Source organism: Canis lupus, chromosome X (genome assembly GCF_003254725.2).
Source record: "Canis lupus dingo isolate Sandy chromosome X, ASM325472v2, whole genome shotgun sequence".
Taxonomy (NCBI): domain Eukaryota; kingdom Metazoa; phylum Chordata; class Mammalia; order Carnivora; family Canidae; genus Canis; species Canis lupus.
Genome location: NC_064281.1, coordinates 40,780,956 through 40,805,826, shown reverse-complemented (window position 1 = coordinate 40,805,826; position 24,871 = coordinate 40,780,956). Strand labels below are relative to the sequence as shown.

Sequence of the window (24,871 nt, the reverse complement as noted above, 5' to 3'; positions counted from 1 at the left end):
AAACATGACAGAAAATGGCACACATTGGAGAGCTAAAATGCAACCAGGATTCAGGGGTTCTTGATGAAGCTATTCTTGGTGTTTCAGGTATGAGTAAGGTAGTAAAGGGGATCCAGGAGCTGGGGTGCTGAACAAAGGGACAGAAGTGTCTGGAGAATCAAGAGCTGTAATGGGGGAGATAGATCATGGACAAAGAGCTGGGATAGTAGAGAAAGGGAGCAGAGGAAGTTTTTGTTCAAGTCTCAGATGGTAGCAATGGTGGACAGAGGTGTGGGGTACTCTGGAGCAGCAGTAATGGAAAAAGTATCTCTGGTGGGAAAACCTCTCCACTTAAACAGTTAGCATCACCACTAAATAGATGCCAGAGGTAAAGCACTTCAGTCCCCAGTGTCCTGGAGGGGAATAAAAAGGAAGTATGGAAGGATGAAGTCACCCAAGCAGAGTAGGCCAAGGGAAAAAAATATAATCACAGGATGGAGGTGGACAAGGGCATACACTGTGCCTGGGGTCTGGAGCTGGCCCAGGAGGCAGCAGATGTGGGGCAGGCTGTGATGAGTGCCCGGCCAAGTTCCAGGATAGGTTATACTATTCCCAGTACCCAGGTTTGAATGAAGGAACGAGGGGTCTATTTCCAAGTGGGAGAAAAGTTGGGCTTCTGGCTGGCTGAGGGAGAGGTAGGATTGGCATCCTCAAACACCAGGTAGCCAGTCTGATTGGCGCTTTCAGCTGTCTGGAGTACTCAGTCAAGACCAAGGACGAGCGTGGGCAGCTCTGCAGTCCTGGTAGAGCCTGTGGTGAGCCTGCTCTATCTAACCAACAACCCAGAGCCCACTCTCTTCTTAAAGGTAGGCAGCCTTGGGACAAGCAGACCAGGCACGAGGGGGAGCAGGGTGGAGTGGGAAAGGGGCTTTTCCTCTACAGATGTTCTCAGCCAAATATTTTCATAAAAACTTTAAAGTCTGAACAGTCATGATCTTCCTCAGTCCAACAGTTGTTTAGAGCCCCCTGTAGCTGGGAAGTTGACCTTGGGCACTTGGTCCTGGGAACCATGATTTTAAGACTTGTCTGGAGTCTCAGTGCTTTAAGCCACATGGGAAGGGATCTGCCCCCCAAGGACATAAGCCATGCTAACCAAGCCCTGGTCGACGGGTTGCAGTAACGTTCTTCTTCACGAAAGACAAGGTTAGAGAAGCTGCGGGGCTTGCTCAAACATGACTCTTCACTACCTCTCAAAATCAACATGGTGGTGGGGAGTTGGGAGCTAGAGCTGGACAAGATGGAATTTGAACCCAGCTCCAATACAGTCACATGGACCCAGCTACCTCCACCCTATGCCTCCATCCAATTCTTCCCAAACACGGAGGGTGGGAGGAAGAAGCGGCAATTCCCATTTTCTTTGCCCAGGCAACTGGCTGCTGGGGTGGGGTTGAGCCCTCTGGGCTACCACCTGAACTGGACAGCTCTGGGAAGTCTCTTCCTTCCCTGGAACCAGCAGGGAATGCCACGTCTGGGTTAATAATTCTTTATTAGGATTCAGGTTCCAAATAAGGTAGAAAGCAGCGGCAAGAGGGGTGCAGGGAGGGAGATGAGGAGGGGACACCAGGCATGGCTAGCTGGACCACTGCCAGAGGCTTGATGGGAGCCCTGGGCTGGGGGGTGGGGTGGGGTAGGAGCCAGGGCTGGGGCCAGCCTATGGGCGTGGACAGGGGTCAGCGGATGGTGTATCGTACATAGGGAACCTCGACGTCTTCGCCGCTCTCGTCGTTGCAGCACAGCTCAAGCACCAGCGCCCGCACATGGCGGCCCAGCTTTCGCTTCGACACACGGCTTACGATCTCTGTCATCCTGAGGGGTGGGGGGAACAGAGGGTCAGGGAGGCAAAAAGTGAGGGAGGGCTGGGTGGCAGGGAAAGAGGCAAAGGGCAGCCAACTGGGCTGGAACAGATGTGAGCAGAAGCCCCCCAACTCACGGCTGATCCAACCGTTCCTTGAGCTTGGCGGCTGGCATGAAGAAGGAGTAGAGCATGGACACACCCTGGGACAGCATGGTGATCTCCAATTTATGCTCTGTCTGGAGGAGGGGGAAGGGGGACAGCAGTGTCACGGGGGGTGGGCAGCCTAGTGAATCTCACCAGCACACTCTGCCTGTGGGTGGGGGTGAGAGTGAGAAAGGGGCCTCACCTTAAAGTAGTCAAGGAACTGTTTGAGTGTCATCTCCTCACCGTTAGGCTGCAGACCCTGGACCTCAAAGCGATCCCACAACGTCCACTCCTGGTTATAGTACTGTGGGGCAAGAAGTGGGCTGATGGGATAGGGGCCAGCACAGGGCCTAGCCCCGTCAGTCTTGTCCTCACCCCTGCTGCCCACCCCCACTCAGGCTAATGTGCTCAGACTGCAAGCCTCTTCCATCAAAAACGTGGCTTCTCTCACAACTTGAGCTAGCAACCGAAACCTTTCGGTGACCAATGACTGACAAGCCTAGGCACTGGGAGCCTGTTCTGGCCTAACCTCCTACCCCTCATCCCGCCCCCGCTCTACCAACTTACTCTTCCTCAAACACACCAAGCATCCTCCTACCTTGGGACCCGTGAAGAGAATGGTCCCTTTGGCCTGGGAATGTTCTCCTCCCAGGAGCCTGCATGGTCTGTCTCCCTCTGGAGGGAGGGAGCCCAAGTCTGGGCTTATAGGTCATCTTTTCAGCAGGGCCTTTCCTGACCATCCCACAATTGAAGGCCCCATCCCATCCCCCTGCCACCTGGTAGTCTCAAGTCCTCCTTGCCCTGCTGTTTCTTGGGAGGTTCTAAAATCATTTATCATGTTATAAAATCTGTTGCACAAATACAATCCTACTACCTACAAGAGTATCTGGCACACAGGTGCTCAGCAAACATTTGAAGTTAATGAATAAAGTGAGTAAAGGTACTTGCCATAAGCACCCAGTAAATGTTGATTGCTATTATTATGTTATTAATAACCTCTTAGGGTACAATTAAAATATTCCATCTTTTTTGAGGGCTTCTACAGGCAGATTCACATCAGTGCTTAGCGCAAAACAGGGCAAGGAAATAAATGAATAAGGTGTGCACAAAAGGAGTAGGTGCATGCTGACAGAAACCCTCACCTGGTGATAGGCTATGCAAGCAAACTAAAGCCAGCTCCACAGAAGAAACCCCCTGCTCACAAACCTACCTGCCCTGATACAGGCCCTTACCTGGTGACGGGGTGCAGCAAGGGGTTCAGAGAAGCCAAAGAAGGGCAGGGCCAAGTTGAGGAAACCATTCTTGTAAGAGTCAAGCTGTCGGTGCCCATGCACCACTTTATACAACTCCAAACACACCAGGCCAACCACAGCTGCTGTGGTTGTGGCAATGGCTGGGATGATCTTCCCTGCAATCAGCTTGCTCTGTGAGGCAGGAAGATCAAGAAACACGGTAGTTAAGGTGGAAGCGGCTCAGAGCCTACATTGAATGAATGGAATGTAGAGAACTCAAGCCAGGGGTGAGGGGGGGAATCAGGTCCAGACTCCCCTCACCTTATGCCGGTCTGCAGGGGGAATGTCATAGTTCTCTGCCCGGAGGTTGGAAGCAGCCACAATGAAATCCATATGGAAATTGCTGTCATCATCCTTTTATGAATGAGGGAGGGAGAAGGGGAAGGGTGGGGAGAGGATGAGAGAGGATCAGTGTCAGAGGAGGAAGAGGATTCCTGGCCTCTGCAGACAAGTATCCTCCACTGCAATTACCTGCCAGGCTCTCAGATCACAAAGGCATGGCTGGGAACATCTATACATTCAGGGCCATATAGCAGGCCCAAGATCCAATTCCCATAAGGGCCTGGGGCTGCCATCAGATTCCCAAAGGTCAGTTCTGTCTAGCCCATCCCCCTGCCTGCCCACGGCTCCCACCCAGCACCTTCTCAAAGTCGATGGGATACATCTTGAATCCAGGGAGCTTTTCTGGACTGGGCAGTGTGGCCTTGAGCTCCTCTAGACGGCTGTCATCTGCAGGAAGAAAGGGACACCATCAGCCCCTTTAGATCCAGGCCAGTGTCTGAGGTGGAAACGGGGGCCCTGGGGCAGGGGGATCAGGAAGGGCAAAACATGTTCACGTAGAGAAGACTTGAAAAGGAACCTATCCTGGGAGAGAAAGGAGGTCCAGAGGGAGAGGCAGAGCAGGACAAGAGAGCACAAACCTGAAGGAGACAGAAAGGGGGTTGGGTATATCAAAAGAGAGCTCTCCAGAGACACTAAGGAAGACATCAGGATGAAGTGGACATGGATAAATCCTAATGGGAGAGCTGCAGATCTTAGGGAGAATGTTATATAAAAAGAGATGAGGAGACACGGAGAATATGAGTGAGGGGGAAGGAAACAGGGGATGAAAAAAATATACAGACAGGATACTGGGGGGGAACACGCAGACATGGAGATAGAGGAAAGATATGGCGTGGGAGAAAGATCAAAAAGGGGAGAATGGGGACATGAGACATGTAGGTGTTCTACATTTCATACACGCTTTACATGTATCATTTATATACATTTTACATATATGTTACATACGTTATATAAATCTCGTGTACAGCTACACAGCTTCATGCACGTATGCACATGTCTATGAGGAGAAAAGTGGAGAAAATACAGGAGTGAAGTGAAGGGAGATGTGGAAGGAAAGATGGGAAGAAACATACAGAGAGGAACATGAAAGGGCAGAGATTTGGGAAGGGAGATGGAGAGACGATAGGGGAGACAGCAGGAGAAGCGAGAAGATCCATGGAGAGGAAGATGGGGGGCATAAAAGGTAAATGCAGGGGGATCCCCACAGCTGCGAGTGCAGTATCTAGTCTATGGATAAGAAAAGGTATGGAAGAGAAGATAAATAAATCTACAGGGCCGGGGGGGTGGGGGAGGGCAGGGCGGCAGCAACGAACGAAGGCCCCGAGCCAAGGTCAGCCCACCCGCCCTGTGTTGTATCAATAAAATTTTACTGGAAAACAGCCACACATATTCATTTACACGTTGTTCATGGCTGCTTTTGTGCTTCAATCATGACAGGTGATTAGCTGCATACAATCTATAACCCGCAAAGCCTGAGAGTTACTATTTGGCCTCTTACCTGATATGCAGCATGAGCTAGAGGAAAGAGATGGAGAGATGGGGAGTTGCAGGGAGATGGTGGAGGGAGATGGGGAGGGAGTGCTGAGGAAAGATATGGAGGAAGATATTAGGGTGAAGACACATACAGAGGAACTCGGGGGCCAGATGTCAAGGGAGAGAGACCACTGGTGGCGATCATACCCCCCAGAGAAACATAAAACAGAAACAGAAGTTGTGCTTTCCAAGGCAAATACAAACAGAAGGCCAGAGAGTAGGGAGAAGGAAGAAGTGAGAGAGACAACTTGCCCCAACTGACCACCTTCTTCACACTTCAGAAGGAGAGAGGCTCAAAGGAAGGTGTGGGGAAGCCTCAGGCCTGGGGTGGCAAGAGCTGAGCCAGAGGTGGAGAACTGGTGGGGAGCCTGGCCCGGGCAGGGGACAAGTGAAGTGGTGACTCCTGGCCGTCTGGCCAAACACCCTCACCAACTGAGGCATTGGCGCTCTGCAGTTCCTGGTCAGAGACGTGGATCTTGACACCAGACTTGGGGGTAAACTCGGGGACCTGCACAGACCGTAGGAGTGTGGCCACAGCAGCTCGGTCCTGAGAGCCTGTCAGCCCATAGGTCTGGGCAAACAAGTTGGCGGCAGCCATCACGTAGTCCAGATGCAGGGGCTGGGAGAAGGCAGGGCCCAGAAGGGTAATAAGCACATCGGCTCTTGCCTGAAGAGTAGGCCTCCTTCCCTCCCTCCTGCCCTCCCTTCCTTCCCCCTTCCAACCCTCCACCAGACCTAAGAGACTCACAGGGAAGAGACTTACATTGTTGACATCAAAGGTGAGCGGGTGTGGACAGCGTTTGGGCCCAGACCAGAATGGAGCTCCTGAGCTCGTGAGCTAAAGGAGTAAAGAGATTTTTGAGGGGCAGGACCTGAGAGCAGAGGCCTCTCTAACAAGCCTAACTCCTCGCCTTGGCCCCAGATGTGCCCTCACTACCCCCGGCTGGGCACACACAGGGCGGTGGAGTCAGTCATGAAAGACCTCACCTGTAGGGTCCTATAGATGGAAGTTCTGATGCCAGGCTTAATCAGGGACCTCACTGAGCACACAACTGCCAAATTCCTGGGCACTTTGTTTTGTGCAAGATACACAGCCATCTCACAAACTCTTACCGACTACCACGCACCAGACCGACTTACTATTAGTTAAGTACCAATAAATTCTGACAAAAACCCCCATGAGGAAAATTACTGTTAGGTCTCCTGCACACATGACAAGACTGAGGTGCCGAGGAAGTTATGTGATTTTGCCCAAGTGCAAATGCTGCTGGGATTTGAACCCATACTGATTCCTACTCTCTTGACTACAAAATTTCTCCCCCATAATCTATACAGCCTGGGAGTCGAGTAGGGCTCAGAGTCTGCCACTGGCAAAGGAAATAGAAATGCAAGTTTCTTGCTCGAAGGCAAGGTGATGGGAAAAACAGGTCAGACTTAATCATTCTTCTGAGATTCCCCATGCCCTGGGGGTACCTGCCACAGTTGGCTTGACAGAAAGAGCATGTGGAGAGCCTAGAGCAGGTCCCTATTTCAGGGAAAATGCATTGTACCAAATGGACCTGGCAAGTGGGCATTACCTGGTCGGGAGGGAAGTTATGCAGCAGCTGCCGGATGTTGTTAGAGTACTGGGTGTGCCAGTGGTGGCAGGCCCAGGTCACACAGTCAGCCCAGGTCTGTGGCCGCTGCAGCACCAGGCTGCGCTGCACAGCCTCCAGCACCTCCAGGGGTTGGGTGCCCGCCAGCCGCAGGGTCCGCTCCACAAACTTGGGGTCTCTATCAGGAATTGGAGGGGTCAAAGGGGCAGGATTACACAGCAGCCCCAGGAGTGGGCTCCAGGGCAACCCCACTTTCTCCAGGGAAAGCTAATCCTGACCCCCAGTGGTATGAGGCCCGAGCCTTCACTGATTCATTTGCAAAGTGTGCCTGGTGCTGGGTGTTACTGGCAAGAAAAATAGACGGGATGCCTTGGCTAGCAGGCGGGGTGGGCTGAAGGGGCGTTTGGTTACTTACGTGAGGTACTGGTTGACGTTTTCTGCTGGCTGCTTGAAGAGGCCTTCAAACTCATCCCGAGCCCACTGCAAGACAGAGCAGATGGACTGCATGGAGTGACAGCTGACAACTGGCTATTTGTCATTACAAAGACTGTCCGTAGGGATCCCTGGGTGGCGCAGTGGTTTGGCGCCTGCCTTTGGCCCAGGGCGCGATCCTGGAGACCCGGGATCGAATCCCACGTCAGGCTCCCGGTGCATGGAGCCTGCTTCTCCCTCTGCCTGTGTCTCTGCCTCTCTCTCTCTCTCTCTGTGACTATCATAAATAAATAAAAATTAAAAAAAAAAAAAAAAAAAAAAAAAAAAAAAAGACTGTCCGTAAATAAACCCAGTTAGAAGAACACCGCTGCTCTGAGCAAAGAGAAACCTTCCGCCCCTGCTCCCCCATCTTCCCCACACCCCCAGTGCCTCAATTTAAAAACGAATGAACTTGATTTGGGCCACGGAATAAAATTATTAAGGATTTGTGTACCTCACTAGAGATCCATTATGTCTCGATTAAAAAAAAACAACAAAAACCAAACTTTTAGCTATGTATATTTTACCAGTTTTAAAAAAGAAAAAAACCATCAGACCCAAATCAAAAATGATTGCCATACAGGCCCTGGGGCTGAGCAGTAAACCAGACACTCTGTAAATTCCTAAGGAATTCCTGTACTCTGAAAATTCCTAAAGACAGTAAATGCATTCACTGGTGGAAGGCTGGGAGGAGAGGACATCTAGGTTCAAACCCCAGCTCTCCTACCTAGTATCTAGTTTTGGGACTTTAGAAACACACAGCAACACTTACCTTTGCATTCTCCTTCCTAAAACAGATATCGTTACCAGTAATACCTATCATGAGGTGGGCTTGCAAAGAAATGAGCAAGGATGTATCCACTCAAAAATTCGCTTAAACAGCACCAAATACAAGTAAATGCCAAGTGCTTCGCAACCATGAGACTGACAATGCTGTCAGCCCCGTTTCACAGAAGAGTCAGGCACGATGAGGTAGAATCCAAAGTCACACACGGCTCAGTGAGACCATGGAGGGCCCACAAATATGAACGTGCATACTCTGGAACTACAGGCAGAAAGGAAGGTGGCCGAGGAAGCCAGTTTTGCCCTGTTTGGATCTCGCCAACCCCCCCCTTGCTCCTAACTGAACACTCTGAATGGTTTGTTCTCGAAGACTACAGTCACTCTGATAGCACAATCGTTATCCTCAGGTCACCCTTAGGTTCTCCTTCGTGGCCCTGGTATACCAGTTACATAGGTGCGTTCACTTTATCAAGACTCAGCCTGGTGAGAGGTGCACAGGATCATCCTGAGAAACTAGCTGTTGAAGCCATTCTGAGCATCACCTGGTGACACGTGAAGAAGAACTAAAACATTAAAGACCTAAATAACTGCAGGAGGTAATCACCAGTAATTTTGTTCAGCGTGCAAGCAGGATTTGGGTTAGATAGCAGTGGTCCTCACCTGGGAGCGATTTTGCCCCCTGGAGGAGTGGGGGGATATCTGACAATGTCTGGAGACCTTGTGAGTAGCCGCAACCGCACCCTCCTGCAGCCAGGGATGCCGCTAAGCACTAGACAGTGCAGAAGCCACCCACCCACCCATCCACCCTGCACTGGCAAGGAAATACCTGGCCCCCAATGTCAACAATGCCGAGGTCGAAGAGACCCTGTTAGGCAGAACATACTTCCCTCACAGATGCCTGTTAGAATGTTAAGGAGTTAAGTGTTGTGATACCTATGAGACACTTCAGCACAAAGAAGGAAAGATATGGCAATCTAAGAAGAAAATGTGTCAAAACATTAACTATTACATCTAGGTGACGAACGCTGAGTGTTCACCATACCGCTCTTTGTCTTTCTGTGTTGAAAACTTTTCAAAATGAAAGATGAATGAAATCGCTCTAGAAACCCAGGCTGTTGGGATGGGAAGCGAGGGAGGAAAGTTTGGAGAGAAAGCACATCTTGAGCTTTGGCTGGTGACACCGGAGGGGGAGGGGGCCTAGTTGCCATGAAGGTGCCTGCTCCCTCCCCTCCCTGCCCCTTCCCCCCAAAAAAGCTGATCACCTGCAGAGTGTGCTCGATGGCGTTGGGGAAGTTCTTCAGGGTGCAGATGGGGATGGACTTCTCAGGCGGATCCTGGCTAGAGCTGTAGGACTCTGTCAGAAAGGGGATCACCACCTGCACGTTGCCCTTGGTACCCAGTGTGCCAGACTCCAGTAGCGGCTTGCGGTAGTACACACAACGGCGGTCCATGTACATGCCTAAGGAGGATAGGGTGTGTGTGTGTGGGGGGGGCACATGTGTCAGGACAGGAATGTCAACAGAGGATGGAAAGACAGGCATCCCTGATGGCACACATGCACACCACCTCCCCCCGCCCACCTCCTCACCCGCCTCCAAACTCACGGGCATCCACGTTGTCAAGGGCATTGGCCACACCATCCAGGTTTTGGAAGAAATCATCATCATAGATGCGTTCTGTGTCAGGGCCCACACGGTTCTGGTGGCTTGTCACCCGGATGTGCGGATTCATCTGGCGCACAGCTGCAGCGGCTGTGTCAGACTTTAACTTCTAAGGGGGATAAGGGTGGGACAGGGAAACACAGAACTCAGTTATTCATGCATTCACCCAACAAACCTCTACAGGGCCATCCTCCTAAAAATGGGTTTACTTAATGCCTGGGAAAAACCAGGCTCTGAGTTCAGAAGGCTCCCTGATTTAGCAGGAGATAGTCTGTGACAGTACCACATGGCTAGGGCTGTGACAGTAGTGGCAGGGGCTCAGTGGAAAGCGAAGCAATGAACAAATGTAGACGAGAAGCAAGAGGCCACCATCTGTTTCTATGACTACCCAACACCTATTGTTCTTTCCGGTAATAGCACCCAGGCCTGGGGTCCATCCTCTCAAACAAAACAGGATCTTTCCAAAGCCTAGGTCAGTCACATCCCTCCTCTGCTCAAAACCCTCCTCTGGCTTCCCCCTCCACAGAGGAGAAAATGAGTTAGCCCCTACTTCCTCTAGCTCATCTCCTACATCCCACCCCGCCAACAGGATCCTGGCCTAGGGTGCTCTGAACCCAGAAAAGGGGTCTCTACTCCCTTCTACCCTCCAGGTGTGCAGGACTGAGCCCTTTCCTAACCATTATAATCGAAACTGCCAACCTGTCTTCCAGACAGGCCCAACTTCCCTTAGCTTGCTTTGGTTGTTTCCTTTGCACAGCACTCATCAACATTAACTACAAATTTATTATACTGTATTGCTTGCTTATGGTCTGTCCTCCCTCCTTAGAACCTGTGTTTCCTTGCTGTATCCCAAGTGCCGAAAGCGGTGCCTAGGCCAATGACTACCGATGACATCACTGAATGGAAAGGAGAACATCTTTAAAAAAAAAAAAAAAAAGGGCAGCCCGGGTGGCTCAGCAGTTTAGTGAGTTTAGTGCCATCTTCGGCCCAGGGCCTGATCCTGGAGACCTGGGATAGAGTCCCAAGTCAGGTTCCCTGCATGGAGCCTGCTTCTCCCTCTGCCTGTGTCTCTGCCTCTCTCTGTGTCTCTCATGAATAAACAAAATCTTTAAAAAAAAAAAAAAAAAGAAAAAAGAAAGGGGAACAGATCCCAGGCAGGCAAACAGGGCACTGTCCCCCATAGAAGGCTTCCCAGCTCGAGCCCCTGAATGACCTAGACTCCATCTGGCAGAGAAGAGTGACCCTAACACAAACGTTCTCCTAGGGAAGGCCTACTGGCAAGATCAACCCTTGGTCGGCATCTGGGAACCTGGATTTCCAGAGGGTTCTCACCAGGCCTTACCTTCTAAGGGCAGCTCACTGTACCTAGACTGCTTATGCAAAGTGTGGTTTCTATTGAACTCCTGCTTTCCTTCTGGGAGGCTGGAATTTGGGTATGTGCCCAGTGGACGGTGCCTACGTGACCAGCCCATAGTACAAACCCTGAGTACTGAGTCTCTAACGAGCTTCCCTGGTTGGCAACATTTCACACGTGTTGTCACAACTTGCTACTGGGGGAGTTAAGTGTGTCCTGTGCGACTCCACTGGGAGAGGAGTCTCGGAAGCTTGTGTCTGGTCTCCCCCAGATGCCTTTTCCCTTTGATTTTGCTCTGCATCATTTTGCTAGAAGAAATCATAACTGTGAATAGGGCTAGAAGATGAGTCCTGTGAGTCCTCCTAGTCAATCATCAGACTTGGGGGTGGTCGGGGGGACCCCCCAACACACTGGCCCAACCAGCACTGATAACAGGTCAAAAAGAAAAAGATGAAAAAATGGTAGATTCAACGCAAGGATGCTCAAGAAATGTTTGCTAAAGGAGTGTCGCAGAGAAACTGAAAGAGCTGAAGGAAAAAGATGGAGAGGCCTCCCTCCTTTCCAGAAAGAATGGAAACAAAAGACAGGAGGAAAGGGAGAGGATAAAATCCCACTCCCTTCTCCTCATTCCACTCACCGTGACATCCCATGGCCGGAAAAGAAACTGCCGGTTCAGATTTGACTTCTCAATAGTGTCCATGTCTGTGACAACAATTTCTCCACCCTCCCCACAGCCCAGCCCAATCATGGCGAAGTTCTTGAGCAGCTCACAGCCAATGGCACCTGCACCCACCTAGAAGGTAGCGAAGAAGACAGATAGAGCCTGGTTGGGGTAACACAGGGGAATGTGACAGTATGCATCACTCCACACTCCCCACCCCCTACCCATGACAGAAGACAACAGGAGAGGTGGAGTGGGGCTTGTGCCACATCCTCAAGTCCCAGGGCTATCAGAAATAACCCAGAGCCATCTGAGGGAAGGCAGCGCCAGAGGAGGAAACAGAAGGACAAACAAGGCTTTCTCTTGAGATAAAAAAATGAGTGGCAAAAGGCACGCAACAGAGTTACAAGAACCAAAAGACCCTCCCTTGGGACGCAGGAGACTCCAGAAGAGGGGGCCAGAGGCCCAGGGAGATGAAGGCAGTGGGTGTCTAAGGGGGTCACACTCACTAGGAAGTACTTCTGTTTGCCCAACTTCTCTTGCAGGTCTGAGCCAAACACGGCCACCTGCCCATCATAACGGTTCTGGCGCTGAGGAATGCGAAGGGAGGAGGGTCAGAGTGTGGGGGGAGCCTCGCCAGAAATGCCCCCAATGACATCTTCCCCATGGGCCCCACTCCCATACCGGGTGGCACTTGTCTTCTGTGAGGGCCTCTTTGTCCTCAGGGAGACACTCCAGGGCATCAAAGTACAGCCACTGCATGATGGGCATAAACTTCCCAGAGCAGGCCTGCGGGGTGGGGAGGAGGAAGCGGTCAGTGGTTAATTGAGGCAGATGGACAGTAAGTGATGGAATCAGGGACAGGCCTGGGCCACTGTTGGCCCTGCCCTTCCCCACTGTGCTGACCTTCATGACCTCCTGGGCAGCCAGGCCCCCAATGAAAGCGTTTATAGGGGCCAGATCACCAGCAGCCACATAGGCCAGCTTTCGGATGAGGTCCTCATCCAGGCTGTCCTGCTGCACTGCTCGCAGGGCTCGAGCATTCACGGCCCGTGCCAAGGCCACCAGCTCTGTTGCATCTTCCTGGTGGGGCAGGAAAGACCAAGAAGACCTCAGTCAGGCCACTGTGGGAAGAGGGATTGGGGGGGATGCAAAAGGAAGGGAGAGCAGACAGGTAGAGGCATACATAGGTCACTGGGCCTGGCTGGCCCACCCACTCACCCACCTCATTGCGGGGCCGAGGGGGCCGGCCATGCTGAGCACAGAACTGGTGTAAGGCCTGGAATCCAAGGTGCAGCTGGGCAGGGCGGGAGTACTTGGCAAAGTCTGTCATCACAAAGTCAGGCTCTGCCAGTGAGGCCAGCAAGGATTTCTGTGGGGGATGGGACATCAGAGCCTAGAAATGCCCAGGACCAACCCCTCCCCACCCCCACTACCCACCACACTCACAAAGCTGATCTTCTTAGGTACTTTGACCTGACTGACAATGCCTCCACGGATATAATCGGAGAAGTTGGAGGTGTCACAGATGCTAAAGGTGTAAGGACCTAGGTAGAGGAGGAAACTGTCAAGCTACCGGCCCTCCCCTAAAACCCACAATACCCCCAAGATAAGGCAAACTCCATCCCTGACCCAGCTCAGTCATCAGGAGCCAACTCTCCACCCCAGGTCCTGCTGGGACATCAGAAACCATGTCCCCTCTGCCCAAGACACAGGCTTGCAACCCCCTTGGGCCCTTGGACCCAAGTCTATACTAGAAGACATTCTCTGCCCCTGTCTACATCAGCTTAGACAGGAAGTGGATCGTCTCTGATCTGCTCTGTTTAAACACCAAAGACCTTCCCCCCCGCTTAGCGCAGACGCCAAGGACCTATTCTCCTAGGAATAGCTCAAACACCAGACAGTACCTCTACCCCATGCCCACCAGCTCTGGTTGGACCCAGGGGACTCTGTCCTGGTTCATCTCAGACACCCAGCATGTGTCTTTCTCCCCTCGCTCAGAGCCCAGGGACATACCTCCTACCACCCCTGATTCCTCCTACCACCCCTGATTCCTCCATGGCCTTAGCTCACCCAAGACTTTGATCTCCATGGGCTGACTTCCATTGAGTTCAACCATGCCCTGTACTTCTGAAAAGGAGACATAGTCGCCACTCTCAAACCCATGTCGGGCCTCATCCAGGCAGGTGACCACACCGGGGCTATCCTGATTAAAGGAGGAGTGAACCTCAGAGGCAGACTCAGGGTACCAGGAGCAGACAGAAGGCCTGCTGCTGCCCATTGGCATTCTAGGACCCCTGAGGCTCATCTCCTTACCTTAGTGACCATAGAAACCATAGCACTGAGTGGCTGCTCCCCATTGGAATCTGTGAGGATCATTTCCTCTCCAAAGTCACAGAAGAGCTGCCTGTAAAGGGAGGCAACAGGGCTGAAGCCCCAGAGTCCCATGCTCATGGGGACCGGACATATCCCTTGAGATAGAACAAATACTTGCTGAGCAAATTCAGTCCATCACTGCTGGGAATCACACAGCACTCATGTTACGTGGGGAGGGGTGGACACACAGAATCTGAAACCCGGGTGGCCAAGGGGCAAGGCAATGAGAGCTTAGGGGTCTTGGCGCAGGCCTGGCAAGGGTCGGGGGATGAGGATAGGGGCACTCACCCAAACAGGCCCCGTGTGTCTGCCACCACCAGCTTGATACCACGGCTGTGACAGAACTCACCGACCCGCAGCTGGTCCTCCAGGGGGGTGTTGGTGAGGACCACCACCTGTGGAGAGGTGGAGGCTCAGGACAAGGGCCCAGCACTGGGGCAAGAGGGAGAGAATAATGCAGGAAGGCCGGAACCAGGGGGGACTCAGAAGAGTCCTTAAAGCTTTCACAGAATTATCTACTATGGTTCCGTGGATACTGTCTCCCAAAGCATCTACTACGGATCACATTCGGCCAGGGTGAAACCCAGCAAAAAGAAATGCGAATCCCTACACCAGGGCGGGCAAGGTAGCAGACAAGGTAATGAGGCAGCCAGGAGGGGAGAGTGTAGAGAGGAGCTGACTCATTTACGCATCAACACCCACTGCTGCCCGCCTACAGGCCTGCCTTGCCCTGGGAGACACAGAAGTAAACCTCCCTTCACAGCCAAAGTCTGAGCTCACTCCTACCACACCCATTTGCTTCCAATTCTCCAGACAATGCCTGCTGAACCAGGTACCTTGGGACTTTTCTTTCTACCCGAATGCTCACCCTTGCCCACCAGGGTGAGCTCCTACAACTACTTCAGGTTCAGCAGCAGGGTCCGGCCACTGGGATGCCCCAGGGCACAAACTCAGCTCCCATAGCTCCTCTTTCGGGCTCAGAGTTTTTATTTAACAAATAACCAGATGGCCCTTATCATGCACCAGCTGCTATTCTAAGCACTTAGCCCTCACAGAAACTCTACAAAGTAGGTACTACTACCGGTCCCAAGTCCACAAACAAGAAAAAGAAAACAAAGCAGAAGAGATCAAGTGACCTGCCTGAGATCATACTAATAGAACTGGAGACCCACTCAAGGGCAGTCTGGCTCTGGCCTGTGCTCATAATCACTACGCTCTATGGCCTGCCCATTCACACCCCTGCCCTCCGAAAAAGCAGGTCCAGGGTCTAAAACCCACCTGCATCTCCAGTGTGAAACCTGGCACACAGGCTGGCCCATTTAATAGAGAACAAATGATCAAAGGAAAAGTGGGTTTGGAGAAAACTGGGCAGGAGGCTGGGTGGTGTGCAACCCCCCACTGCGCCCAAGGTACCTGAAAGCCACTAAGGAAGTCCTCGACCAGAGGCCCAGTGTAGGCACTGACAGGCACATAGCTGTTGAGCTCAGCGAGGCGGGGCTGTGAGACCTCAGCCCGATTTTTACCGATGTCCTCCTCCCGCAGGTAGAACTGCAAAGGGGAACCAGGGAAGAAGGGAGTGGCAGTCGAGTCTGGGGGTGGGGGACCAGCACCTCAGCAAGGGAGAAGGACTAGCAAGAGGTACCTGGGAGGAGAGGTCAGCCCACTGGGCAGTGCCCTGGTCATGTAGGGTGACAGCCTTGACCCCGCCAAGGATGATGTTCTTGGCAATCTCCACGCCCAGGCCCCTCAGGCCTGACACCAGTACACTCGATGTCTGGAGCCTCTTCATTGCCTCATGGCCCAACACATACCTGAGGGGTTGGGGGGTGTTCCAGGTCAAGGTCTCGTCCTCCAGACCCAATCCTCCCAGTGCCCCTCCCAGTGCCCCTCCCCGTGCTTAGCCCAATTGAGGCCCCACTTACAGCTGCCGAGAGTAAAGGCCCTCATCTATGTCTGCTTCGCTGCCGTTCTTCGCCATTCCCTAGAGACAGAGGAGAAGAACAGGTTTGGGTAGAAACAGAGGAGGGCGTGGACAGATGCACGGTGATACCGAAGGCTCTCCCACCCACCACTCTCACTACCCTAACCTGCCAGGGTCCAGGAAGGAGACACTTACGTTGGTTGGCACCGAGGGCACTTCGGACAACACGGAGTGGGCAGGGGAACAGTTAGAACCCGGCTTTGGATCAGGCCCGGACACGCGACGTTTCTTGGACAGCGGCGAGCTGGACATCTGGAAGGGAAAAGGAGTATCAGAGGTGAGCCTAGGGCATGTAGGTATTACAGTTGGTTAGTGGTGACTGTAGGGGAAGGGAAGACTTAAGGGCTGGTATCTCCATTTTACAGAAGAGGAGGCAGGTACAGAGAGGTGAGGTGACTTGCCCAGGGTCACACAGCTGTCAGAGCTAAGATCTGAACCCAGGTGGTCTGGCTTGCAATCCATGCTGCTGACCACTAGGCCATTCGCCTTTCTCCCCAGCCCAGCATGAGGGAGAGACTCCAGTCCTGCGGGGTGAGAGGAGTGACAAGAAGAATGTCCTTGTGGGAAAGTCAGAGGAGGGTGTCAGCTCAGGTCAGACCCTGCCACTCTTTGACAGACCTCATTCAAGCCCCATTGGCTCAATTGCCTCACCTGTGCAAAGGGCTAACAGTGCCACTTACCTACCCCACGGAGTTGCCGAAGTGATGAAAGAGAGCCCAGACCACAGAGCCTGGCACAGAGCAGGCAGGCAACAAAAAGCAGCCGTTCTCCTCCCCCTTAACCCCCGTGACAGGGGTGCAGGAGGGAAATGTGGCTTAGACTTCCATCAGGGTAGCATGATGGCAGGAGACACCTTGCCGGAGACCCAGTACCCGGAGGGGCTTGGGGAAGAGGGTTTTCCAAAGCCCCCTCCCCCCACCCAGCTCTGGGAGGGGAAAGGCCCAAGCCAATAAAAAAGGTCATGGGAAGAAAAAATACACACTTTTGCCTGTGGAGTCCCTTAAACAGGTTAACAATAATGGCAGATGAATATTTATTAGGAATCCTCCCAGTGCCAGATGTCACGCTAAGCCTTGCTTCACTTTGTCCTTAAGGCATCTCCGTGAGATCTGGACTACCATCAATAACATCCCCCAACTCAGAGTTGAGGGAAAAAATTCACTTGGGGACATTTGGTGATTCGACCAAGGTTCCCATAAACACAGTGGCCAAGCAGAGCCCAAGACAGGATCTGCTGACCCTGAAGCCTAGGCTGCTGCCTGAGGTTATCACATTTCATCCCCTCGATGGTCCCGGCCCTGCAAGGCAGGGCTGAGCACCTTTGCCAGACAAATGAGAAAACCTGAGCTCGTGAGGTTGAGCTAACCTGCCAGGCATCACACACTGGGTCCCAGAGACAGAACAATGGAGTCTGCTGTGGGAGTGAGATCTGTGTATGACCAGATCCCCATGCCAGAGACAACAGGACCCTCAATCATTTCCCCTCGCCACCGATGCTCTCCCCACTGTAAGCCACCTACACTGAGACTTTCCTGACCCCCAAACACACCGAACACGCCCATGGTACCCAAGATTCCATCTTGGCACCTGTCACACTCTCACACTAACCAGGAGAACAGAAGCTCCCTATTATCTACCAAGAGCTTACTGCCCGTCAATCACAGGGTAAAGGGCTTTGTCTAATCCCAACAATGCCCACGAACGAGATAACCTCATGCCCACATCACAAGTAAGAAAACAAAGGCTCAGAGAGAGAACTCAATCACTTGCCCACAGTCATGCAGCTGGTGCGGGCCTGTTTGCCAAATGCCTCCCGGGAGAAGAGAGTCAGGACCAAGCTCAGGGCCCAGCCCATAGAGCTAAGGGATGAGGTGTGAGGAAGGAGGACCCAGAAGGCAGGAGGCTGGCTAGGACCCTGGAGCCAATCAACCTAATTACTGGGAATGCAAAGCACCAACCTAGACAAGAAAAAGTTGGTGAATTAGTATGGAGACAAAAGCAAATCATGATTTTTCCATTCACTGACTCTCTGACCTGGGGAAGGGATCTCATTTACTCAGAGCCCTACTTTCTCCAAAAGCAGGAACAAACAACTATCCTCAAGGGGCTGCTGGGAAGGGTAAAAAAAAAAAAAAAAAAAAAAAAGCCTACTTCTGTGGTCAAAACTCAGCAACTTGAAGACCTAAGTAAGATCCTCCCTGGATACCTGCAGTGGCCTCTGTTACTCAGTTATCTCCTTGTCTTGTCACTGGTTTGCTCATCTGGGACATACCATCTCTCTTGCTTCCTAGATCAGAGATGATCCAGGTCCAGAGAGATCTTTAATATCTGCATTTTTTTACCTTAGGATTCCTGTTGCTGCCAGCAAGGGTCTAAGCAGGATTTGGGTGACTGTTGCAGAGATTTCAATTGCAGAGATTCGGAACAGCCCAGTCTCAAGGCAAGCAAGAGGATTCTGGGGCAGAAACCCCAGAAAGGAGCTAAAGATCCCCCATTTCTCCCTCAACATATGCTCAGGCCCCAGTAGGATGCACGTACTATCCATTGTTCAACAAAGCTGAACTGGGCTTAGTGAGTTTCAGAACTTGCCTGAGGTCTCCAAACTAGTGATTCTGAAGCCTGAACATTCTCTACCACCCAAATCAGAGAAGGTTTGAGGGAGGAGTCCTGGAGCAGGTTTGAGAGGGGGCGGGCACAGGGTCAGGTTATCAGGAATAGAGAAGTTAGGGAACAGGATGCTGGGGCCTGTCAAGCCTCCTGGGAGGGATTAACTGAGAAGTCCCTGGTAACATAAAAGAAAGAAGTCAGGAGATAGTTGTTTGAGCCCATGGAGGCTCAGAGGGAGACGGAAGAGGGGGTTAGAAGTCATGGGGGGAAGGCAGGACAGAGCCAGGCCAGGTCGTTAAGACGCCTATCTAGCTCTTTGGAAAGAATCTTTTAGGGGAAGGCCAGGAAATTGCACTAGAGGCCCCCTGAGGCTGCAGGGAGGTAGGAGGGCAGTAGCTGAGCCCCATGGAAGCTACACAGGGGATGGGTGGGGGATTCTGGGGCCCAAGAAGGCCACAGGAAAATGCTAGGGCCTGCAGGGAGAGGTGCTCTCCATCAGGAGGATGCTAGGGCCCTAGTGGTCTCTGTAAACGGATGCTGTTGGCACAGAAAAACCTCTCACCAAAAATAACAGGGACACGTAGGAAGAGAAGAACCTATGACATCAATGTCAGAGTCGCAGAAGGCTATGAAGGCAAACGTGGAGTCCTAGGGTAGAGTTTGGGAAGGATTTCTAATGGAGCACAAAGGCCTTGTGATAGTATCTCTGACTGGTACATGCTAGGTACACCAGCTGCTTGACAGAGTGGAAGGGGAAGGCTGAGCCCAGACGGTTCTGGCCCTAAAAAGTTCGGTAAGCAGATACCAGCTAGGTCTCCAAGTAGGGTTGGGTTTCTCTGACCAATTCTGTGGAATCCTATGGAGGCTCTGAGAGTAGACACTGAGAAGGGGATTGTCTACTCTGACTGAGGACAACTGGGCCTGTTGGGGGAAGGGACATCTACATCTGACAATGATGCTGAGATCCTACAAACCTAAAGCCCTCTAACTGATGCTGGGGACCTTGAAAGACTCCGAGGGCAGATTCTGGGGCCTTATGTGAGGTTAAGAGATCTGTGTGAGAAGCTGCAATCCTGGTTGGCTTTTGAAGGCAGAGGCTGAGTGAAGGGTGGGGTTTGAGGTGAGTTTGATAGAGAGAGCTAGAAGGCAACAGGGTCTGCAAGGGCAGCTGCTGGCAGACTGATTGGTGATGGGAGAATTATGTATCCAAACAGTTCTGCCCTGGTATCTGGTCCTCTGGGAGGCTCTGAGGGAGCATCCCAGGAGTTAGAGGAGTGTGTAATCAGGAAGATGCCAAGGCTCACAAGAGGTAGTCTCTGAAAAGAATACGGAGACCATGAAACAAGGCATTCCCTTAGAGTAAAAAGTCTGTAAAAGCAAATACTAAGAATTAAAGAAAATCTTAAAGGTAATTGCAAAGGAGAACCTCTGACTAGAAAGGCCAGACCCAGAGGGCTTTCTGATGGAAGATGCTAGGGCCAGGTTGGGGTTATAGATGTGAAGGAATCTCTGACACGGAAGCCAGGCCCAAATCGTCTTTCAAAGTCTAGTTTCCTTGGAAGTTCTGAGGGCAGAGAATGCCTGTGAGTTGAGGGAGCGGTCTGAAGGAATATACTAGAGAGGACTTACAGAAATGAAGGCCCTCCCCGGGGTCTAACCCCTCTTGGAAGTGAGCAAACACTGAGGAACTAGGAGGGCCTGAAAGAAGATTCTGGGGTAGGGCTTTAAGCATACATTGGTGGGGGGCTTCCAACAAAAATGCCAATCCCTTAAGTCTCTACAGGCGATTGAGGGGCGTTCTGACCTGCGATACAAGGTTCTGGATAGGGTTCCGGTCCCTGACTAGGGATACTAGGCCTGAGTCTCTAAACCCAGATCTCAGGGGGTCTGACCCCAAGGTCAGATTTCGGAGGTTAAGGGCTGGTCCAGGATGGGAAATGTCGACCCCGCCCCAAAATCTACCCCCCTCCACACGAATCCCTAGCATCCGAGTCACCACCGCCCATCCCGGCATCAGCCTGGCCCAGCACCGACCCAGGCTCCTCCAATGCTTCCCGAAACCCTTGCCCCGGCCAAGGCGCTGAGAAAGGCCGTTTGTTACCAATGCCGGTTCCCCGGGTCGCGCCGCCGCCAACTCCTCTAGGAGCCGAAGCCAAGCCCGGCCGCCACCCTCCTTCTCCTCCTCCTCCTCCTCCTCCCCGCCGCCTGGGCCGCGTAGAATCGCCGCCGCCTGGGCCGCCTTCTCCTCCCCCGGCGGTAGTACTTGTGCTCGTCCCTGCCACCTCCTTCACCTCCGCCGCCGACACAAGATGGCGACCGCTGAGCCCGGGGCCGGGACAAAACCTTGAGCCCCACCCCCCAGGAACCCGGATGCAAGAAGGCCGCGCCTATTCATGAATCATGTATATGGTCCCGGCCCATCTGTGACTCATTCGAAGAGGAAGAGCTCCACCTGGTGGCAAAGGTGGCAGTAACTATGAAAACAGGTAAAAAAAAAAACCACCAAAAAACGCAGAGGCCACGCCACATGGAACGTGAATAATGAATATATTGTTGTATCCAGGCTGCCAAGGAAGCGAAGAAGGGACCTCAAGGCCACACTTCCTGATCATGAATTATGCACGAGGCCGGGTGGTAGGACTAACTCCCTGCAACCTGAAAGCCAATGTTAAAACATGGAAGCCACGCCCCATTGCTCATGAATAATTAATAACTTCACAGCAGCCCGGAAGCCAAGGAGATTAAGGCCACATCTTTTCATGAATAATGCATGAGGCCCGGTGGGCTGGAACAAAAGATACAGGTCCTCCTACTGCTGCATCTAATACCCTGTAAGCAGGGAAAAAGGGCTACCACAGGGAAAACACACTCCCTTGGCTCATAAATAATGAATAATGCTGCTGCTGCAGCGGCTCAACCTGGAAACTCAGAGAGGTCAAGAAAGGTCCCACCTAGTTACTTATGAATTATGTACGAGGCTGGATGGACAGAAACACTCAAGACAGCCCTAGCTACTGGAGATTATAGTACTCCAGCCAAGGCAACACAGCCACGCCTTCCTATTCATGAATAATGAAAACCGATACTGCAGAGCCACAGGGGAAACCCAGGGGAAGTGTAGATGCCTTCTCCCCACCCCTGACTAACTGCACAGGAACCAGGGCTGTCTTGGTCCAACGGAATCCAGACTCACTAATATGACTTTGGCAGGTGCTTCAGTTTCCAAAACTGTAAAATGGGGCTGGAAATAGAACCCATTTACCTCATAAAGGCAAAATGTGCTATTATGAAAATCAGAGAATATGGATTAGGGAGTGAGCTGGCAATGCTGACACAGGGCGCTGTTTAATTAAAGTATTATATAATAACATAAAAGAACTATGTAAATATATATTTATATTAATATAAAACTGGTTACGGGTGAGAGTATACTCAGCCACCAGAGAAACCCCCAACTGGGAGCATTATTTAAAAAACAATGTCTTAACCAGACAATGAAATATCATTCAGCATTAAAAAGAAAAAGAGGGATGCCTGGGTGGCTCAGTGGTTTAGTGCCTGCCTTTGGCCCAGGGTGTAATCCTGGAGTCCCGGGATCGAGTCCCACATCAGGTTCCCTGTGTGGAGCCTGTTTCTCCCTCTGCCTCTCTCATGAATAAATAAATAAAGTCTTTAAAAAAAGAAAAGAAAAAGAAAACAATGCCTTGAGTCAACCAACCACAGAAGGACAATGGAAAACAGAATGCTAAAGCCTCCAATGTCTACTGAATAGGTAAGATGGATAGAGGACCAGGTCACGAGAGATACAACTATATACCAAAGCCTCAGGTACACAATAAACACCCAATACACTTCTCTCAAATAATAATAGATCATATTTAACAGATCACGTATTATGGTGATGTGTTCTTCCCATGCATTGTGCCACTGTTCTCAGGAATGCAGAGCAGGAAATTGGTTCCTTCCTGGCCTTCAGGTCTTAGCTCAAAGGCGACCTCCTTAGAGAGTTCTTGAACCCTCACAAAAATCATTTCCACCCACCTACAACTGGCTGTGTGACCAGGGGCTAGACATTTTGCTTTTCTGGGCCACCGTTTCTCCAGTCATAAAATGAGAACAATAGTAACCTACCTTGTGTGATGGGAGTTTAAGTGAGTAAATAGGCAGAAAAGGCTTTGAACAGTGCCATGCACAAGTGCTATATGACTAACATCAGTAGTAGTATATGCAATTAAAGTGGTGGTGGAGGGTACATTACGGTATTTGATTAAGACTACAGACTCTGGAACTAGATTGACTGATGGGGTTTGAATCCTGGCCTAGCCACTCACTGACTAAGTAAGTTTAGGCAAATTACTTAGCCTCCCAGTGTCCCAGTTTCCTCATCTATAAAATGGGATAATAATAACCTATCTCCTAGGATTGTTGTGGGGATTAAATGGGCTAATAAAGTGTGAAATGAGTGTAAACTCATCTGATCATTATTGTGCCCATACACATTTTCAGGCTCACAGAAAGATCTGCCAAAGATCACAGGGCTTGGCAAGGATCGATGGGATTTGAATCTAGAGCCTTTGTGGATAATCTGGAATTACTGGGCCATAAGGAATGAACAATGTAGGAGGCCTCGTCCCTTTGGTTGACTTAAGGCTTAAATCTTGGAACCTGTAAGGGAAAGCTAACAGCGGGTCATGCAGGTGAAACTGCAAAAGCTACGCCCCTCATGAATTATGCACAATGCCCCTACAAAAGCCACAGAAAACTCGGGGCGCTACTCACCTTTACGATTAATCAATGAGTTCTAGTTTGCCCGGGAGACTGCAGAATGCCCGTTCAGCACATCCCTCCAGCACGCTGATCCGCCCCCTCGTGAATAATTCACAAGCCGATACTTCCAGCGGACCAGGTGTGAAAGCGGCAAAAATGGGCTTCCTTAGCAATCCCACCTCCTCATGAATAATGAAAAAAGCCGCGACCAACGGAGGCCCGGTAGCACGCCGTCCCCTCGGGAAGAGCCCAGCACACTGGGTTCCAGCGTCCCTTCAACAGCCTGGGCTGGGGGGGTCCCTCTCCCTAAAAACGTGTGGGCCCCGACGTGTCCGGTCGCCTCGCCGCGAGTACCTAAGCGCGGGGGGACCTCATCATAAAACTAGAGGTCACAAAGGCCACAGATACATCCACAATGCCACGTCGGTCCCGAACGTTTCCTCTGTCATAGGACCTTGCTTGAAACAAGCTCTCCCCAAATTCCGCCTGGACTTCGGGAACCTCAAACTTCGCTTCTCCCTTTGGAGAGCACCTCCATATCCTGCCTCATGGACAGAGAACTCATACACGGACCTTAAGGGTCTCCTCAAACATCCCCCTAACGCCTGCCTCCGAGGGGTATATAAATCCTGCCTCCCTCCCAGTGATACTCCTTAAAACAGACTCAAAATACTATCCTGGGGTCCCCAAATGCCACTTCCTAAGGGACCACTCGAACACAACCACCCCTAAACGCCACCCCGGGCCCAGAGCCTCCAAATGTGCCCATCAGGGGATCCCCCAAATTGAGTCCCCTCCCCCAAATGCTGTCTAGGGTTTGGGGGCACCGTGCTCCAGCTCACCCCCTGCGCCGGGCGGAAGCCTCGCCTTCCTGCTGGAGATGAGCCGAAGCCACGGGGCAACGGAAGAGCAAACCACCTCCGTCGTACAAGAGCCAGAGTTTGCGCGGAGCTCGGAAGCGCGGGGCCTTGAAGGGCCCCCAGTTTGGGACGTACCACAGATGCTTAGCTAGAGGGGCGCCCGCCTCTGCTCCCGTGCTGTCGGCGCCCGTGTCAGACCCAGACACCCCTACGGGCTGTGGTACGTCCCTATCGCGCGAGGCATGCTGGGGGTGGTAGTCCTGTCTGGCCCGTGCCTGGTGCACGTGGTGGGCTACAGCGCCCAGAGTATGGGAGAATGTAAACCCTGACTGTGGAATTCCCGGAGCTGCGCTCTGGGGGATTGAAAAAGGATGTGGAACATGGGGTACCTCCAGATGTAAAGGCACACCCATCCTACGGATGGGAAGACTGAGGCTCAGGTAGCCAAGGAGTTCATTCACTTGACATTTATGGAGTTCAAGCTGTGGGCTAGGTGCTAGGGATTCTTTCCCTGCCCTCACGGAGCTGATGTTCTTGCGAGAGAGACCAGAAATATGGCAAATAAGTAAAACTTAACAGTTTTGCATATAAATACTTATTATAATAGATA

At 51.8% G+C, this 24,871-nt stretch overlaps 1 protein-coding gene across 4 annotated transcripts; it reads right to left on the bottom strand.

Moving 5' to 3' along the window:
• Nucleotides 1-1,506: 1,506 nt before the first annotated feature.
• UBA1 (ubiquitin like modifier activating enzyme 1) lies at nucleotides 1,507-24,398 on the bottom strand. Of its 4 annotated transcripts, XM_025468875.3 has the most exons (27): nucleotides 20,736-20,948; nucleotides 16,429-16,551; nucleotides 16,163-16,279; nucleotides 15,969-16,027; nucleotides 15,689-15,857; nucleotides 15,460-15,594; nucleotides 14,335-14,441; nucleotides 13,987-14,077; nucleotides 13,744-13,876; nucleotides 13,120-13,217; nucleotides 12,896-13,042; nucleotides 12,577-12,753; nucleotides 12,355-12,459; nucleotides 12,180-12,260; nucleotides 11,647-11,802; nucleotides 9,599-9,764; nucleotides 9,257-9,453; nucleotides 7,156-7,220; nucleotides 6,723-6,918; nucleotides 5,909-5,983; nucleotides 5,575-5,764; nucleotides 3,911-3,999; nucleotides 3,532-3,624; nucleotides 3,211-3,402; nucleotides 2,181-2,282; nucleotides 1,970-2,070; nucleotides 1,507-1,845 (listed from the first exon to the last, which is right to left on the bottom strand). In XM_025468875.3, exons 3-27 carry the CDS (start codon nucleotides 16,277-16,279, stop codon nucleotides 1,710-1,712), a joined length of 3,177 nt encoding a protein of 1,058 aa, XP_025324660.1. In that variant the 5' UTR covers nucleotides 16,429-16,551; nucleotides 20,736-20,948; the 3' UTR covers nucleotides 1,507-1,709. The 4 variants fall into 4 exon arrangements, with proteins under 4 accessions (XP_025324660.1, XP_025324661.1, XP_025324662.1 ...); XM_025468876.3 differs by lacking the exons at nucleotides 16,429-16,551; nucleotides 20,736-20,948 and adding an exon at nucleotides 24,244-24,398; XM_025468877.3 differs by lacking the exons at nucleotides 16,429-16,551; nucleotides 20,736-20,948 and adding an exon at nucleotides 23,414-23,737.
• Nucleotides 24,399-24,871: the final 473 nt, after the last annotated feature.